The 19,403-nt window shown below is 43.4% G+C and overlaps 1 protein-coding gene across 5 annotated transcripts in view; it reads left to right on the top strand.

The window, feature by feature from the left end:
• The first annotated feature begins 5,941 nt into the window (after positions 1-5,941).
• LOC311244468 (deoxyribonuclease-1-like 1) overlaps positions 5,942-19,403 on the top strand; it is a 29,515-nt gene continuing 16,053 nt past the window's right edge. For 4 of the 5 annotated variants that reach the window (XM_084334005.1, XM_084334003.1, XM_084334004.1 and 1 more), the window contains exons 1-2: positions 5,942-6,059; positions 16,478-16,637. In XM_084334005.1, the coding sequence (XP_084190131.1) occupies positions 16,485-16,637 (153 nt within the window). In that variant the 5' untranslated portion in view covers positions 5,942-6,059; positions 16,478-16,484. Of the gene's footprint in view, positions 6,060-9,547; positions 9,618-16,477; positions 16,638-19,403 lie in introns of all 5 variants that reach the window. The other variant, XM_084334002.1, reaches the window with a different exon arrangement.

The raw sequence follows: 19,403 nt of genomic DNA, 5'->3' as shown, positions 1-19,403 counted from the left end.
AGAGCCCTGGTGGAGAGCTTCGTGGGGTGGAGCGACAGCAACCACCTCCAACTCAACACCAATAAGACCAAGGAGCTGGTGGTGGACTTCCGGAGGGGCAAGAAGAGGCCCCCCCCGATTCCCATCTCCATCCGAGGGGTGGATGTGGAGATGGTGGACTCATACAAGTTCCTTGGGGTACACCTGAACAATAAACTGGACTGGTCGGACAACACAGAGGCCCTCTACAGGAAGGGACAGAGCAGGCTGTTCTTCCTGAGGAGACTCAGGTCCTTCAATGTGTGCAACAAACTGCTGCAGTCTTTTTACCAGTCTGTTGTGGCCAGCATCCTCTTCTATGCTGTGGCATGCTGGGGAGGCTACATCAACTCAAGGGACACCAACAAGCTCAACAAGCTGGTGAGGAAGGCTAGCTCCGTGGTGGGAGTCGAGCTACCTAGACTTGAGGTGATGGTAGAGAGGGGGATGATAAGGAAGCTGGCTGCCATCATGGAGAACCCCTACCACCCCCTCTACGACGAGCTAGTCAAGATGAGAAGCTCGTTCAGCCACAGACTCATTCCCCCCCGACACTCAACTAACCGCCTCGGACAGTCCTTCATACCAGCGGCCATCAGGCTCCACAACAGTGGGCAGCGACTAGCAGCCTCCAGGCTCCACAACAGGGGGCAGCGACAGCGACTGCTACCAGACATTGACCTGGGACTTATAGGAACCCAAGGAGGACAACCTACACTACCTTAGGCTTACTGCACCCTATGTGGATACTGTGATACTGTGAATAATGTATATTTCAGTGGATACCGTGATACTGTGAATAATGTATACTCAGTAGATAGTAAATTATAACACTACCTCATGCATACTGCACCTTATGTGACACTGTGAATAATGTGTACTACCTGTATACTGTGTTGTTTTACTACCTGTACCCCCCCCTCCCCCCATGCTGCTATGATGCCTGAATTTCCCCAAGGGGATCAATAAAGGAATATCTTATCTTATCTTATACATATGATGGGGAGGGGACTGTACATTAGGAGGGGGTGGGTGGGAGAGAAATATACATACGGTGGGGAGAGAATATATACATTACATACGGTGGGGAGGGGACTGTCTATTAGGTGGGGGTGGGGCTGTATGTATGTATGTATAAAAGAAAAAAAATACAATAGAAATATTGACTGACGTTTCTTAGGCGACTCTTTCGAAGTTGGTTAAAGGAAAACTCCAACATTTTGGGAAATTAGCTTATTTAACATCTTCCCTGGAGTTAGACAAGAAGATACATACCTTTTTTGTCTCTGTGTCGATACGCTGCCCGGAAGGAGCGGGAATCGAACCGGGAACCTCCGGATTACCAGACGACTTCTCTACCTCCCGAGCCACACACATTGTAGTGGCCTGTAGGCTGTTGTTGGAATTTACAGCCTCAAGGTGAGCATAGAAAATATTGAGTTCGTTTTCCAAGGAGACATAAGTGTTCACCATGGGGGGTGCCTTTGTAGTCTGTCACCTGCCAACCATATCCCTGTATCGCCCCTTTTCCTCTATCACTGTTCTCCGTAGGTTGTAGCGCGCCGCCACCGCCTTGTGCTCATCCATGTTGTCTGTCACAAGCCCAACGTTGTAGGCTGAGGTGGGCGCATTCAGAGCTTCGCAGACCGGATTTGTCTACCCAAGGCTTTTGGTTTGGGAAAACTCAAAGTGAGTTCGAGGGGACTATTTCTTCTACCAGAGTACCAACAAAGTCTAGCACTGTTTCTGTATAATAATCATCGATGGGCTCTCACGAAACACGCCCCAGAAAGTGCAATCGAATATTGATTGATTGATTGATTGAAAACTTTATTAACAGATTGCAGAATGGGTACAATACAGTACAGCTCAATACACACAATTGTTAAGGGGATGCAGACCAGAGAAAGACTTTCGTCTTGTTTTTTTTTTTATCCACTTTTTCTCCCATTTTCTATTTTCTATATATATTTTCTCCCATCCCAATTTCGTATCATCCAATTCAACCCTCCCCTGTCACGAACGCTGTTTCTTGCCTCCCACAAGCCGGCTGCAATGTGGACTAAGTCATACATAGCACAAGTCCCCTCCGGTACTTGAGGTAACAGCAGTCGCATCTTTTCACCTGCACAGCTCGATCTCTCAGTGGCGAGGAGTAACGCGTGGGAGGCTCATGCTGCCCCCGACACTTCCTGATTCTACTGCGCAGGCGCACCAACCGACCTGTAGGAGTCGCTGTCCACAACGCCCGATCCCCACCCATCAGTTTCCCACCCCCTAATACGGCCAATGTGTATTAGTATGAACGACCAGCTAAACTGAAAGCAATGTGGAGCGCTGGGCTCTCCGTATTCGTGGCGAGCGCCTTGCCCACTACGCCAAGTAGCCGCCCAGACTTTCGTCTTGTTTACATCAGGATCCCCCATTTTCAATTCATCAGGACATACATGACATACATGACATACAGATAGAATGTACTGCTACATCTATACATTTATGACATACCAGATTTGCAAATACAGTACTGTTTGTGATACAAAGAGTCCAGAAAAGGGAGTATATATACATTTGACGTAAAAACTGTACATTGGAGGAGGTTGGGTGGGGTTGGGTAGGAGGGGTTGGGGGGGAAACACTGTACAACTGTACAAGCAAAACTGTACATTGGAATATTGACAACCATACTAGGTAATTTACTGTACATTGGAGGGGGTTGGGTTAGGACATTTACAGGGGCCAGTTTCGAATTGCAGTCTCCCGTAGGTGTTCTTTGAGAGTGGTTTTGAAAGTGAGTAGTGATTCACATTCCTTTACAGCTTTAGGTAGGGCGTTCCACATTGATTTGGCATAATTGCGAAACGTGTTTAGTCCCTTGTTTGAGCCGAATCTGGGTTTAACATGATTTGTGGAGCTCCCTCTGGTGTTGTGATCGTGGTATTCACTGACCTTTGGGAAGTATTTTGACATGTACATGGGTACCTTGGTCGTGTAGTGTATCTTGTAGACCAGGCCCATTGCAAGTTGCTGTACTCTGTCGTCTACTCTAAGCCATCCTAGGTTGTCAAAGTGGGCAGGGGTGAGGTGGGTTCTAGGAGTAAGGTCAAGCAGTAGTCTGACCAGTTTGTTTTGAGATGTTTGTAATTTTGTTTTTAGCGCCTTTGAGGTGCTTTGGTACCATGAAGTGCAAGCATAGTCATAGTACCCTTGAATGAGTGCTCCTGCCAGAGTCTTCAGGGTATTCTTGTTTACCAGAGAGGAGATCCGGTACAAGAATCGAGTTTGTTGGTTGACTTTTTTTTATTACATTGGATGCCATTTTGTCACAGAAAAGATTAGCCTCTAGGATGGAACCCAGGTAGGTAATTTCATCTTTCCTTGTGACAATATTGTCACCCACTGTAACTGAGAAGCCGTCGGTCTTGCTGAGTTTGTTATTTGAACCAAAGAGAATGGACTCTGTTTTGCCCATGTGTAATGATAGTTTGTTATCAGCGAGCCATATGCAGATTTTGCCTAGTTCCGAGCTGAGGGTTTTTTCAACCTGTAACTTGTTCTTGTCAGAGACCAGCAGGGCTGAGTCGTCCGCAAACAGGAACAAGTTGCAGTCACAAGCTGACGACATGTCATTTGCATAAATTAGGAACAGTAGCGGCCCTAGTATGCTTCCTTGTGGAACACCACAGCTCACTGTGAGGGGGGGGGGGGGGATAGGGTACCGTTTACCTCCACCATCTGTTCCCTCCCCTCAAGGTAGGATTGCATCCAGCTCACTGATAGACTATCAAAACCAATTGCTTTTAGTTTGTCAATCAGAATGGAGTGATTGACCGTGTCGAAGGCCTTTTGTAGGTCCAGCATGACCATGCCGCAGTATTTGCCCGCATCCACCTCTTGTTTGATGTGGTCGTTCAAATAGAGAAGGCAAGTGTCAGTGGAGTGGGATGTTCTGAAGCCAGATTGGAATTCGTAGATTAGATTTTTTCCTGCTAGGTACTTTTTGACCTGTTTGTAGACAATTTTTTCCATGACTTTCGAGATGGAGGTAAGAATAGAAACAGAATTTTCAAGAAACCCAATTGTTGTATCGACTTTGAAAATATGGCTTCAATTCAGGCACGCCTCTGGACTCCTTGGGTTCTCCAGCCACAGCCACATTTGCAACAACCACCTCTTTATCCCTCCCCACACTGATGCAGCCTTTTTGACCTGGCAAAGGTCAGGCCTAGTTAGAGTGAGGGACCTATACGCCAATAAGGTTTTCTGTAGTTTTAGCGATCTGTGTGAAAAATTTGGCCTCCCGAGATCTCATTTATTTCGATACTTTCAAGTTCGAAACTGGGTTAAACAACACAATACCTCCTTCCCTATTATCTCCAACTCAGTAATTGACACAATTCTGGACATCCCCACAAATCAAAAAGGTATTATATCAAGGATTTACACCCTGATCTCCCGTAACACAGAAACATGTCTTGATCAAATCAAAGAGGACTGGGAAAAGGAATGGGGTGAGGCTATAGATGAGAATATTTGGAATGGAGTATTGGCCAGAGTAAATGACAGTACATCCTGTTCCAGGCTCAATCTGATGCAATTTAAGGTGGTCCATCGCATCTACTTCACAAACTCTAAACTCGCCAAAATATATCCCAATATCTCTTGTAATAGATGTCACATGTCCCCAGCAAATATGACGCACATGTTTTGGTCTTGTCCCCGCCTACAAATACAACCTAAGAGGGTCTAGTGAAAAGTTTGAAATAGTATGGGGCCCTTTTATTGGTTACATAGCCAAGCTAAAGACACTAGGATAATGAGAAGGAAGGATGAGTGAGAGAGATATGTGTTTGTATGTTCTATGTTTCCTGTTGTGTATTTGTAGGATTGGGCAAGATAGGGAAGGGAAAATGGGAGGGAGGGGGGAGGGTTCGTACAAGGTCCTTGAAATGCTTAATACTTGTATTTTGACACAAGGTAGCGCTAACTGTCGGAGATTGGCTTTGAGCCATAAATATTGGATCCGACTAAAGGTGTATTTTTTACTCTTTATTAATTATTATTATAAATTTTTGCTATAGAAAACAGCACATAAAATGAACTGTATCCCTTTTATTTTTTAATTCTCTTTTTTGAGAAAGTCCTTGAATTTAATTTTGCAATGTCTGTGGGAACCCAGGAGGGAGAGGGGGAAGGGCGAAAATACAAAATATGCCATTCAATGTGTAATGTATCCAACTGTACCTTTGATGACTAATAAATAAATGTTTAAAAAAAATAGAAACAGGGCGGTAGTTGCCTGGGTCTAATTTGCTGCCCTTTATGTGCAGAGGGGTCACCCTCGCAATTTTGAAGTCCTTGGGGACGTGTCCCTGTTTTATGGAGAGGTTTATTATGTGTGTGATGACTGGGGTGATGGAATAGGGATCAATTGCATGAGTTTGTGTATTTAAGCCTATTCTACTTCACAGGACTACTATTCATTACAGTCTGTAGCATCTTTCAGACATCAACGGCTTTAGTTTCACTCCAAATTTATTTTATTTCTATTTATTTAACCTTTATTTAACAAGGCAGGTAAATTAAGAACAAATTCTACTACCTGGCAAGAGGACAAAGGGCCTCTTGAAGGGTCACAGGGAAAGGGGACAAATAAATAAATAAAATAAAATAGAAAGATGATACATACATCACAGTGGTAAGGGAAATAATTAAAACACACATAAAATAACCAAATAAAATTACAGGGTATGTAATACATGAAGAAAATACCCTCATGGGGGCGCTATTCTACAAAATATATCACTCACTGACTTCACATCCTTCCTTACCCTCTTCTGAAGAGGATCAGGTTGCAGCTATGATGTGGCTCACCTGTCATGAGAAGGGGCGGGGGCTAAGGAGGAAGGTGATAATGAGGGGAGGGGTGTCAACTGAAACAGGCCTACACCCTGAAAACATTCACACATACAGGAGCTTTTGAACAGGATAGGAAAGTTTTGTGTTTTATTATTGGGAATCATTTCCTGTATTGACCTGATAAGGTAAGGAAACTAATCTCTGATAATTATAACACTCATAATTGAACAGTTAATTGGTGTTTGTAGTATCTTTGAGTGTATATCAAGTATCTTTGTGAATGGGTGGGTTGATTGTGTGTAAAACTAGTTTAACATGAGTGAGTGAGTATTGTTTTCTAGTTGTGTGTCTAGATCCTATGTGTTTTTTGTGTGTAGATCCTGTGTGTTTTTGTGTGTTGTAATGATGCCAAGGAATGATATCATAACTCCACACAGGCAGGATAGAGGAGTGGATCCCATATCAAATGACTCATTGTATGTACTTTTCAAACATCTATAAAGTTATTTAACCATCTCACCATCTTTGTAATGAGGATTCAGACGTGTTCTCTCTATGTTGCTGCATGGAGGCCTAGTTGTTGTTGTCAATGTGAATCATGTCTGAGGAGGAGACAGGATCCACATTAACACTTTTAACAAGTTCATTGGAATTCTTATTTCATCTCGGTAGCGGTGATAAAAAATAAATAAAAAAAACACTCAATTGAGAGTTACGTATGTAACTGAGGATCTATGGATTCTGGATGACTGCCAGAGCGCTCGGTCACTCTGAATCCTCATGATTACGTGAGAAGATTCTCTAGGAACAGAGCCACTGATGACAACGGAAGATATACCCTAGCTCGGGTCATCAGGGGTCACAGGTGACTTTGTTGGTATAAATACTTGACATTCACAAGATGGAAGATCCAGTGCTTAAAGGAACGGTTCACTTTCAAATGTATTTCTGTCATTATATGTACTGTAATTATGTAATGGAATTATTTTACCAAGTCCAGTGAGCTTACAGAAATTGAGATCGAGTCAATGGATAGGAAACAAATATAGGTTATTCTGCAGTGTGCACAGAGTCTCAGTTTGATACAGAGAGCGGAAGACACTGCAAAGTGAGCCCCGATCCCAAGGACACGTTCAGCCTTTTATAGTTAAGGCCTTATGGTTTTGCATACAGGATGAAAAGTCAGGCAGTTCACATAACGGCGAGGGATGAATACTGATAAGCTGCATCTGGCCCCAGCAGAACCTACAATATTTTGTTATGAGAGAATTGTTCGTTAAAAGTGGTTCCAGACAAAACATGCTGTCTGTACACTAGAGAACTTATGCCCAGTAAGCTGGTTTATCGTAAATTGAGTAAAGGACTATTACACTAGGAATGTAAGAGGGTGAACACATGATTTTTCCATAATAGTACTCACCCCCATGTTAGTAAATTTATTATAAAACACAAGATACCTGTGCCCTAATGAAAAGGACAAGTTGTCCAGGTATTGACAATGCCGATGCTACATAGCCTATCACATGGCCCCCAATGGCCACCACAACCCAACCCAACCCAATGTAGATAGATAGGCAGCGAGAGCCAGCATATCACCAGGGTTATCAATTGGGCACCTTGTTTTTGTGTGCAAGAGCTCACGGGTATTTTATGGCCTCATGAATTCAGAGCCCCATTCATTCTGGATTCCTAAAAAAAAATTTGCTCCAAGTTGCTCCAAGTTGTCAAGACTAGTTGATTGTAATGAGAGACATTTTACTCTTGTGACAAAATAATGAATGTGTGTGGCAGTTGTGAAACCTCCGTCTCTGGGTAACCGTTTTAATGATAGATGTATGTTATTGAGCAGTCACTGTACCGGTTCTACCACCTCATGTCTGGGAGGGGCTGACTGATTGGCTGCTGTAGGGTTAGCTGGGAGTGTTGTGGAGTTGGACAGACCAGACGTGGAGTCCATTCAGTTTCTACTTGTGCTCATTGTATTTGGGAATACAAAGTTGTGCTGCTTGAAGAAGCCGTTGACTGAAGACTGGCTGGTTGGCTGGCTAGATTTAGAAGTGGCTGACTGATGATTAGTTGACATCAGGTTACCAATAGACCAGTATAACTACTGTGTAGCTCTCGCTCGCTCTTTCATGACGGATACCTGTCTCAACATGTAACCACCCGTCTCTCTCTCTCTCTCTCTCTCTCTCTCTCTCTCTCTGTCACCTGCAAAACTCACTCTTACCATAATAAATGTAGCTCACAACAGCAGCCTGGGGGCCTGGTTGTAGGGGGAGGGAGGGTTACACGCACATGCACGCACGCAACGCACACACACACCTGGGGAGTGTGTAATTGAAGGCTAGGATTGGAGATGGATACTAACGGTAGACCAGGGGGTGAATACTGATTACATTACAAAAACTATTAGCCAGGATATTACTTTTTTTGTTGGGTGAAAAAAGATTAGGTGAGAGGAGGACCTTCAAGAAAGTGAATACCAGGAAAGCAGCAGGACGGAATGGCATCCCTGTACAAATCCTAAAAATCTGTATTCACTTTTCATTTATTCTTAACGCAGCTTAAAAGGAGTGGCTTTTAGGATTACCTTCTGCTTAGAGTGGTCAGTCTTAAGGCCCTGTCCACACGCACGTGAGCCTTAATGTGCGCGGTTGCACTGTTCGCCCACACGCAACAGGGGTTTTGGAACACTGCAACCGTGGTCTTTGAAAACCGGAGTCCAGGGTGAAGTTGTGCGCGCATCCCGGTTGCAGTGGTTGCGTGTGGACATAGAAACTAGGGCTGACTTTCGATTTTTTTTTGGCAATCGAAGCTTCGGGGCCGAGCTTCGATTTTAATTCGAAGCTTCGAATATTTTTTTTTTTTTTAATCTTATGTTGTGGGACTTGTACAGCACTTTGGTAAACTTTTGTTGTTTTTAAATGTGCTCTATAAATAAAGTGGATTGGATTAATGGATTAAGTAGCCCCTTTCGTGACTGTGACGCAGCCAACACGGCTGTGATTTAATTCAAGGTGGATCGCTGTTGTCGTTTGAACAACTTCAGATTTCATGGGAACTACCAATCCCCCAAATCAAGAATGTTTAAGATGAATGAAGTAAGATTTTGATTATTTGAAATATGGCCTGTGTAGACTAAACTATGCACAGAATTATGTCAGTCTACAAGGTCCGGATTCTACATGGTCTGGTAATGTAGACCTTGTAGACTCCACTACAGACCAATTATCAGTGAATGTTCATGCATTTTTAAGAAGGGCTACTTCCACAAAAAAACAAAGAACTCACAAACATCTCAGTAGCACCTTATCTAAATGTTCTATTTCATATATGGAGATTCATATTTATTTATGTATTGCATGCATTTCTACATTTTATTTCCTATTTTGTTTATTCATCCCAGTATCTTTCTTTCTTATGTGTGGAATTCTACAAGGCATTTACATTCACATTTACATTTAGTCATTTAGCTGACGCTTTTATCCAAAGCGACTTACAAGTTCTGTACGACAGGTCATCAGGAAGGATACAACTCTATCAGCTGAGTAACAATGTTTATCAAAGTGTTGCGTGTTACAGTGTAGGTTAGTTTATTAGGACAAGTGCATGACAGTAAGGTTAGTTAGGGTTAGATTTTTTTAATTTAATTTTTTTAATTTTATTTCAGATAATGGTTGAAGAAGTGCGTCTTTAGTCGACGGCGAAAGATTGGACGGGATTCGGCTGTCCTAACTGGGGTGGGTAGTTCATTCCACCATTGTGGGGCAAGGACTGAGAATAGGCGTGTAGGTGGTGTATATGTGTTTGAGGATAATATCCTTCAAACAGGCAATAGTGATGATATAATTTGGGAAGTGCTGAGCTGGGTTACTTTCCTCCAGTGTATTTGTCCCCCGGCCCCACCCAATGGCCCCATGCGCGCGCACGCACACACACACACACACACACACACACACACACACACACACACACACACACACACACACACACACACACACACACACACACACACACACACACACACACACACACACACACAGAAGTAAAAAAAAAATTGATTTAATTATTATTTTTTTTTTATGTTTGAAGCTTGTGCCATCGAACGAAGCTTCGAAGTATTTAAGACAGCCCTAATAGAAACCGAGGTTATTTCCAGTGTTTACAGCAGAGCTGTCCCAAGTAGCGTTATATGAAAATGATTGTAACAAACTTTTGTTCGAAACGTATCGCCTCTGTTGAAGAGTGTTGTGATCGACTGATGATGTCTGTTGTCGCATTCCTGACCTGACGCTGAGTAAACCTGAAGCTGCGGCTAAACTAAGCTCATGTGTTGTCAAGTTATTGTTATAAGGAACCCAGTCCAAACTATAACAGTCTGCATCCCCTTAATTGTTTGTATTGAGCCGTATTGTATTGTACCCATTCTGCAATCTGTTAAATAAAGTTTTCATCCATTCATTCTACTAGCATTAACGTTACTACTTTATTATTATGTTAGCACGTAAGCTAACAAAATCTGCAATCTTTTTGTGAGACTAAACTCCGCTCTTGGTGGTAAATTGTGTTGATGTTGGTTTTGTTTCATCAACAAATGAGGCAGAACACACAGTGAATGTATCCTTTTTTGTTTATTGCACGTTGTTCTAGCTGCAAACTAGAATTGTTTGGCTGTGAGCAAGGAGGGATGTTATTGTTCCAGGCTTCAGTTCAGTTTCCGGTATTCTCCACTTGCACAACCTTAAAGTAGGCACTTCCGGCTGACTTCCGGTTGCCAATGGTACTTCCTGTCCCATCCAAATACATTGGTTTTAGCTACTTTTCTCCCCTTATTTAAACAACTTTGTCGTCACAGAGAGGCAATGAAACGTTTGTATTATTATAGTATAGAATGTATTTAATAAGCAAACGTTTGTCAGCAGGGTTTTTGGGCTGTATTTCATGTAAAAACGTTCACTGTTAGTTTACTTGCTCACGCTAATTAAGGCTAATCCTGGCTAACAGAAGCTAGCGCAAGAAACGACGCCGCAAAGTATTGTTTATAGTGCATTTCTTGCCACCTTATAGCATTTGTACATTTGTATGAAAGTCTATAATGCTCCCGTGAGGTTTTTCCGGACGTTTTGGTAATGATTTTCACTATAAAATCATATTTCTAAATGACAGGAAGTTGATAAACTGTCCGGAATAGCTTTGAGCTAACAATCTTTGCCGATGCATTCCATTCTAAACGTAACGTTAGTTGTTCAAAACATTACCCGTCTATATAATTTGTTCCTCAACGTTATATAGACGGGTAATGTTTTGTAAACTAACTGTAGCCTGCTACAGTTAGAAGCTAACGTTAGCCAGCAAGCTGCAGCTTGCTACAGTTAGAAGCTACCGTTAGCCAGCAAGCTGCAGCCTGCTACAGTTAGCAGCTAACGTTAGCCAGCAAGCTGCAGCCTGCTACAGTTAGAAGCTAACGTTAGCCAGCAAGCTGCAGCCTGCTACAGTTAGAAGCTAACGTTAGCCAGCAAGCTGCAGCCTGCTACAGTTAGAAGCTAATGTTGAGGAACAAATTATATAGACGGGTAATGAATGAATGAATGAATGAAAACTTTATTTAACAGATTGCAGAATGGGTACAATACAGTACGGCTCAATACATACAATTGTTAAGGGGATGCAGACCTGAGAAAGACGTTTGTCTTGTTTCCATCAGGGTCCCCCATTTTCAATTCATATAGACATATATGACATACATGACATACATATAGTCAGTACTGCTACATCTATACATTTATGACATACCAGATTTGCAAATACAGTACTGTTTGTGATACAGAAGGAGTCAGGAAAAGGGAGTATATACATTTGACGTAGAAACTGTACATTGGAGGAGGTTGGGTGGGGGGGGGTTGGGTACATTGGGATATTGACAACCATACTGGGTAATTTACATTGGAGGTGGTTGGGGGGGGGGGGGGGGGGGGCACACTGTATAAACAAGTAACACTGTACATTAAGGGGGGGGGGGAGGAGACACTGTACAAACAAACACAATTGTACATTGAACTATTGACAACCATACTAGGTAAATGACTGTACATTGGAGGGGGTTGGGTTAGGATATTTACAGGGGCCAGTGTTGAATTGCAGTCTCCCGTAGGTGTCCCTTGAGAGAGGTTTTGAAAGTGGGTAGTGATCCACATTCCTTTACAGCTTTGGGTAGGGCGTTCCACATTGATGTGGCATAATTGCGAAACGTGTTTAGTCCCTTATTTGAGCCGAATCTGGGTTTAACATGATTTGTGGAGCTCCCTCTGGTGTTGTGATCGTGGTATTCACTGACCTTTGGGAAGTATTTTGACATGTACATGGGTACCTTGGTCGTGTAGTGTATCTTGTAGACCAGGCCCATTGCAAGTTGTTGTACTCTGTCGTCTACTCTAAGCCATCCTAGGTTGTCAAAGTGGGCAGGGGTGAGGTGGGTTCTAGGAGTAAGGTCAAGCAGTAGTCTGACCAGTTTGTTTTGAGATGTTTGTAATTTTGTTTTTAGCGCCTTTGAGGTGCTTTGGTACCATGAGGTGCAAGCATAGTCGTAGTACCCCTGAATGAGTGCTCCTGCCAGAGTCTTCAGGGTGTTCTTGTTTACCAGAGAGGAGATTCCGGTACAAGAATCGAGTTCGTTGGTTGACTTTTTTTATTACATTGGATGCCATTTTGTCACAGGAGAGATTAGCCTCTAGGATGGAACCCAGGTAGGTAATTTCATCTTTCCTTGTGACAATATTGTCACCCACTGTAACTGAGAAGCCGTCGGTCTTGCTGAGTTTGTTATTTGAACCGAAGAGAATGGACTCTGTTTTGCCCATGTGTAATGATAGTTTGTTATCAGCGAGCCATATGCAGATTCTGCCTAGTTCCGAGCTGAGGGTTTTTTCAACCTGTAACTTGTTCTTGTCAGAGACCAGCAGGGCTGAGTCGTCCGCAAACAGGAACAAGTTGCAGTCACAAGCTGACGACATGTCATTTGCATAAATTAGGAACAGTAGCGGTCCTAGTATGCTTCCTTGTGGAACACCACAGCTCACTGTGAGGGGGGGGGGGGTAGGGTACCGTTTACCTCCACCATCTGTTCCCTCCCCTCAAGGTAGGATTGCATCCAGCTCACTGATAGACTATCAAAACCAATTGCTTTTAGCTTGTCAATCAGAATGGAGTGATTGACCGTGTCAAAGGCCTTTTGTAGGTCCAGCATGACCATGCCGCAGTATTTGCCTGCGTCCACCTCTTGTTTGATGTGGTCATTCAAATAGAGAAGGCATGTGTCAGTGGAGTGGGATGTTCTGAAGCCAGATTGGAATTCGTAGATTAGATTTTTTTCCGCTAGGTACTTTTCGACCTGTTCGTAGACTATTTTTTCCATGACTTTCGAGATGGAGGTGAGAATAGAAACAGGGCGGTAGTTGCCTGGGTCTAATTTGCTGCCCTTTTTGTGCAGAGGGGTCACCCTCGCAATTTTGAAGTCCTTGGGGACGTGTCCCTGTTTTATGGAGAGGTTTATTATGTGTGTGATGATTGGTGTGATGGCGGCTGCTGAGTCTCTGAGGAATTTGGAGGGGATGTTGTCATGGCCAGTGGCCTTGTTAGGTTGGAGGGCGCTCAGTTTATTGAGTACCTCATCTGTTGTTACCATTTCCAGCTTGAAGTCGTCCTTGCGGACCCCTAGGTTTTTGTAGTAAGCTACTATGTGTTCTACCCCATAAAGCCCTGAGTGGGAGGGTAGTTTGTTTACCAGTGTTGTGGCTATGTTTGTGAAGAAAATGTTTAAGTAATTGGTAATGTTTTGAACAACTAACGTTACGTTTAGAATGGAATGCATCGGCAAAGATCGTTAGCTCAAAGCTATTCCGGACAGTTTTCATCAACTTCCTGTCATTTAGAAATATGATTTTATAGTGAAAATCATTACCAAAACGTCCGGAAAAACCTCACGGGAGCATTATAGACTGTCATACAAATGTACAAATGCTATAAGGTGGCAAGAAATAGACGGTTCTTTTTTTTAATAATAAAAAAAGAAAACGGTGTCAAAAATACCTGTGATCGTGTGGACTGGGCCTTAGTACAGCTGCTAGAAAGATTAGAAATAGAGTTTTCTTTGAACTGTTGTGGTCTAATGGAGTCATAAATTCCTTAAGTTTTTTTTGAAGATTTATTTTTTAGCGTTTATCGCTTTTTACTACTGGGCAGTCCGGTAGAGAGAGAGAGAGGAGGAACGGGAGACAGAGTGGGGGGAAGACATTCGGCAAATAACGACGGGTCCGGGAATCGAACCCGGGTCGGCCGTGCGGTGACTCAGCGCATGGTTCGCCACTGGGGCGCCCTTATCTAAACACATTTAACTGATGGCTCAGGCTCGAGGACTCGGTTGAAGGCTGATCGAACCCGGGTCGGCCGTGCGGTGACTCTGCGCTTGTGGTTCGCCACTGGGGCGCCCTTATCTAAACACATTTAACTGATGGCTCAGGCTCGAGGACTCGGTTGAAGGCTGTTCTGACCCTCACCCCGGCCCGTCATTGTCATTTGGTCACAGTTGGCCGGAGTTTCTACTGAAGTCAGTTGTTTACGGCCCCTATCAACAAAAACCATCTGGCTGGCCAATCTGTAGCTGTTTGCTGACCTCGGCTGGGTTGCTATTTAGTCAACCATTTTTATCCTGTTTAATTTCTGACACCACAACATATTAAACACTATACCATATTTTATCTATTTATTACTAAAAGATTTGCACTACCTCTCTACCTAATTTTTGCATTTTGTTTTGCATTTCTTTCTTTAGTTTTGTATATTGTATAGTATTTGGTCTTTATTCTTTTACTTTATTTTACTATATGAAGCACAATTTCAGGAGGGTCATACAGAACCAAGCATTTCACTATAATGTACATGTACCTTATGTGACAAATAAAACAACTTGAACTTGACTTTTTCTGAGTTCCTGGGATCCTACTTCTTCACAGTTACTTTACCTTTACTTTACAGCAGTTTTGCTCTTCCAGACAGATTTTCAGCTCATTTGAAAAGACTACTTCCTGGCTATAGAGCCAGGTAATACCACTGTTGTCCTTATTATTAGTCTGATATTACTTGAATGGTATATTGACCTAATAACAATACAGCCTGAAATTATGAACTAGTCTGTTGAAACTGGAGAACCAATCACATCCCTCCTTACATACAGTATTGTACATAATTGTCAATATATTGGGAGGTGTTTGTTTCCTTGATCTTCCAACGGTAGGTTACATTTATAGACTACTTCACAGTGCAGACAAACGCACATACTGTCTGGATTTTGTAATGGGTAAAACATACAATGATTTGACTAAGGCTGTAACTGCTCTGTGTTGAGCAATATAATTGTGACATTCTCTGGTCATGGCGATGTGTGTTTGAGCCCCATCCGCTACAGCAGAGACAGAGAAGTGCTGGATGTGTTGCTACAGCAACAGCTGAAAATGATGTTATCGCAAAATAGTCAAACCTGTGTCGAAATCAAAACTGTGAACATGCCTAATGAATTAAACAAAGAATAATTTGGTAAAGGCAATGTGTTTCCTATCAAACAACATAATCAATGTGTTCTCATTGCCTTCACATTAAAGCAGCATAATCGACTCCCGGAGAGTCAGCATTGCCTTGGCTTGCGCTGATCGCTATACTAACTCGATCTGGAGAAAGGTAGTGTGACCTTCCACACGTTACACTCTCCCGGTGAGAATCTGCGCTGCCAGGCTGGCTGCCGGCTGGCTGCACATGTGTCGGAGGAAAGCATGTGACAGTCTCCGGCCTCCCGGACCAACAGTAGGGGGGGTGCGCAACAACCAGGAAGGGGGTTGGGAATTGGCATAACGACTAACAGTGGGATGGGAGAAAAATCGGAAAAAAGGAGGGGGGAAAAGATAATAATACAAAAAATAAAAAAGCAGCATAATCAAGCAAAATGATTAACAGTGTTATGAAGGGAACTGCACACGAATAGTAAAGTTCAAAATAACACCAAATACCGCAAAATTCTGTACCACATTCACATTATTCTAGAAATAGAATTACACATGTGTTGTGATATTTATGTTGAGTAACATATAATTTACTGTACTCTACACTATTCAGGACCTTAATTCGCATAATTGATAATGCTGTGACACACACACACTATGGGAATGTCACCTGACCTGCCCCCGGGCGGGTCACATGACTCAACAGGACCGGTACGGGCGAGGCCAGCAGCGTCGAATAACAAAGCTGTGAAGCAGATCACAACCACAACCACATAAAACAATGAAGTGTCCATGACCTGTAATAACAAAGAGAGAGACGTAGATGACTGTGCCGCCACTAGGGCTGAGTGAGTGACTGACTGACTGACTGACTGACTGACTGACTGACTGACTGACTGACTGACTGACTGACTGCCTAGCTAACTGGCTGGCTGGCTAACTGACTGCCTAGCTAACTGACTGGAAGAGTGAGTATGGTAGTGTCATGTAGGTCTATGTGAAGTTGACACTTTGGGTACATGATACTTTTGAACTCTGTGTGTTTCCTATAGCCCAACCATGAGGTATCCTCTCCCTCTCCTCATCTTCCTCTCCCTCCTGATGGGGAGGTCATGGGGTCGCAACCCTGGCTTTAAGATCTGTGCTTTCAATGCCCAAAACTTCAACTCCACCAAGGCAGCGAACTCCAGAGTGATGCACGTCATGACCCGGGTAAGACTGACACACACACACATGCACTATAATTGCTTCATTTCAATTCCCCCTCAGATAAGTATAATAATAATGCAGGACCTGTCGCAGAGGTCTTTAATTGGCATGCAACGACACTCAATGTTTTAGCGGCACACACAGTGGTTAGTTTTTAACACACACACACCGGAACACACACGCATGCATTGTCTTTTAGGATCGCCGATGCGATACTCCTCTGCGCTTAACCCATCCCGTCGTCCTTCCCCCCCCAAGGGCAGCCGGGAGCAGATGAGGGCTGTGGCGTGAGCCACGCCCGGGGACCATCCAAGTGCTCCTGGACACGACAGCGTTAGCGATCTGTTGTTGTGCATGTTTTTCCATTGGGTTTCTCTTATGGCGGGGGGGGGGGGACCCTTGCGAGCACAGGGAGAACATGCAAACTCCACACAGAAAGGCCTGGGAGATCACCCACCTGGGTACCTGGCAACGCAGAAACCTGGTCCCCAAGCGGGAATCAAACCCTGGACCTTCTTGCTGTGAGGCGACAGTGTTACCACTACGCCACCGTAGACTTTAGATACAGGTATTCCTTATTGGTATAGCTGTTATTGGAAAACGTCCCACTTAAATCACAACACTTGTATTGAAATCTTTGAACCTATTCTACACGTTCAAATTACTGGTTGGTTCTTAGGGTTCCTCCAGTTTGCTCTGAACTAGGAAAAACTGCTTTTCCCTTTTCCTTCCAACACCTGGAATGCCTTCCGACTGACTCTGAAGCTGAAGGTTCTTGCTGCATTTAAAAGTATGATCTTCAACCAGTGTGTGAACTTATAACTGTCTTAGCTGATTTTTATTGTGCCTATATGTATGAAATTGCTGATAAACTGTTGTTTTGTAAGCTTGTCGTCGCTGTAAATGAGGGTAAACTAACCTCAGTGTCTTACAAGTTGAAATAAAGGTTTGAAATGAAAAATGAAAACTTTTCCATAGTATGGACTCTCTGGGTTTATGATGCAATGTCTCCACCACACAGTCAGGCCACCTATGACTCATATTGACAGACCAGGTTATTAACATGGTGGTCATGCATATAAGGCTACGTTCAGACTGCAGGAAAAAGTGGCCCAAATCAGATTTATTTCTCTGTGTGACTCAGATCGTGCAGTGTGAACAGCACAAATCGAATGGAATCTGATCTTTTCAATTCTGATTTGGGCCACTTTCATATGTGGTCCTGAATCAGATACAGGTCTGATTTTTTTGCAATGCAACCTCAGTCTGAAAAGTCAGAATTCATGCAACTTTTACATCACTATAGATTGACATTCATCACATTCTGTGCTGGCGGGAGTCATTCTGTGAACACAAACATGGAAGACAACTGTGATGGAGGTGGTCAGTGAAGGGACAGTGAGGTATTTACCTTTAGTATTTGGGGTGACACTTCTGTACAAGATTATCTATACCAAAGATTATAGACGTGATAATGTATTTGTATATAATTTTGTGACCCCCCCCCTGGTTGAGAACCACTGGTTTAGATGACAGGCAGGGGGAAGGATGAGAGATGTAGGGTAGAGAACGAGAGGACAGGCAGGGGGAAGGATGAGAGACCAAGCACTGTTTCCCCTAGGATTTTCTTCAAGGGGGGTGGTAGGTCCCCAAAACTACTAGTGTTTTCGTGGGGTGCGCGTGTCACGGATACATGGTGTCGACAGTGTCGTCATAGACGCGCGCAGTAAGGCGGTTGTTGGTATCAGTGCATTTCTCTACACTGAGCTGAAATTAAACGATTGCACATAAATGAGGTAAATAAATATTAACAGGGTGATTGATTGAATGAGAATTTTATTAACAGATTGCAGAATGGGTAATACAGTACGGCTCAATACACATTTTTTTTTTTTTTTATCCACTTTTTCTCCCATTTTCTATATTTTCTCCAATCCCAATTTCGTATCATCCAATTTAACCCTCCCCTGTCACGAACGCTGTTTCTTGCCTCCCACAAGCCGGCTGCAATGTGGACTAAGTCATACATAGCACAAGTCCCCTCCGGTACTTGAGGTAACAGCAGTCGCATCTTTTCACCTGCACAGCTCGATCTCTCAGTGGCGAGGAGTAACGCGTGGGAGGCTCACGCTGCCCCCGACACTTCCTGATTCTACTGCGCAGGCGCACCAACCGACCTGTAGGAGTCGCTGTCCACAACGCCCGATCCCCACCCATCAGTTTCCCACCCCCTAATACGGCCAATGTGTATTAGTATGAACGACCAGCTAAACTGAAAGCAATGTGGAGCGCTGGGCTCGAACAGGCGAGCCCAGCGTCTCCGCATTCGTGGCGAGCGCCTTGCCCACTACGCCATGTAGCCGCCCTAATACACACAATTGTTAAGGGGATGCAGACCAGAGAAAGACTTTCATCTTGTTTACATCAGGGTCCCCCATTTTCAATTCATAATGAATTGTAAGTAAGGGTGCAATTAGCACCGTGCAATCCATTCTTTGTGGATCTAGCCCTGAGACTTGTTACGCGCGATGCTAGTCAGTCTTGGAGTTGTCTCGGCATGGATTTGGTAGCTTTTTTTCTGCGTCTCCGTAGACCAGGGGTCAGCAACCTTTTTGACATGGAGTGCCTGTTTGAAATATAGTTGTAACTAGTGTGCCTCAACAATATTCCATGCATCGTACATTTTTTTTCTCATAATCAGGTATTTTTAATGATAATTTTTTACATTATTACATCATTGTTATTGTTATTATTAACAATATTATTATG

Source organism: Notolepis coatsorum (assembly GCF_963971535.1).
Source record: "Notolepis coatsorum genome assembly, chromosome: 17".
Classification (NCBI taxonomy): domain Eukaryota; kingdom Metazoa; phylum Chordata; class Actinopteri; order Aulopiformes; family Paralepididae; genus Notolepis; species Notolepis coatsorum.
This window is presented reverse-complemented; position numbering and strand designations above follow the sequence as displayed.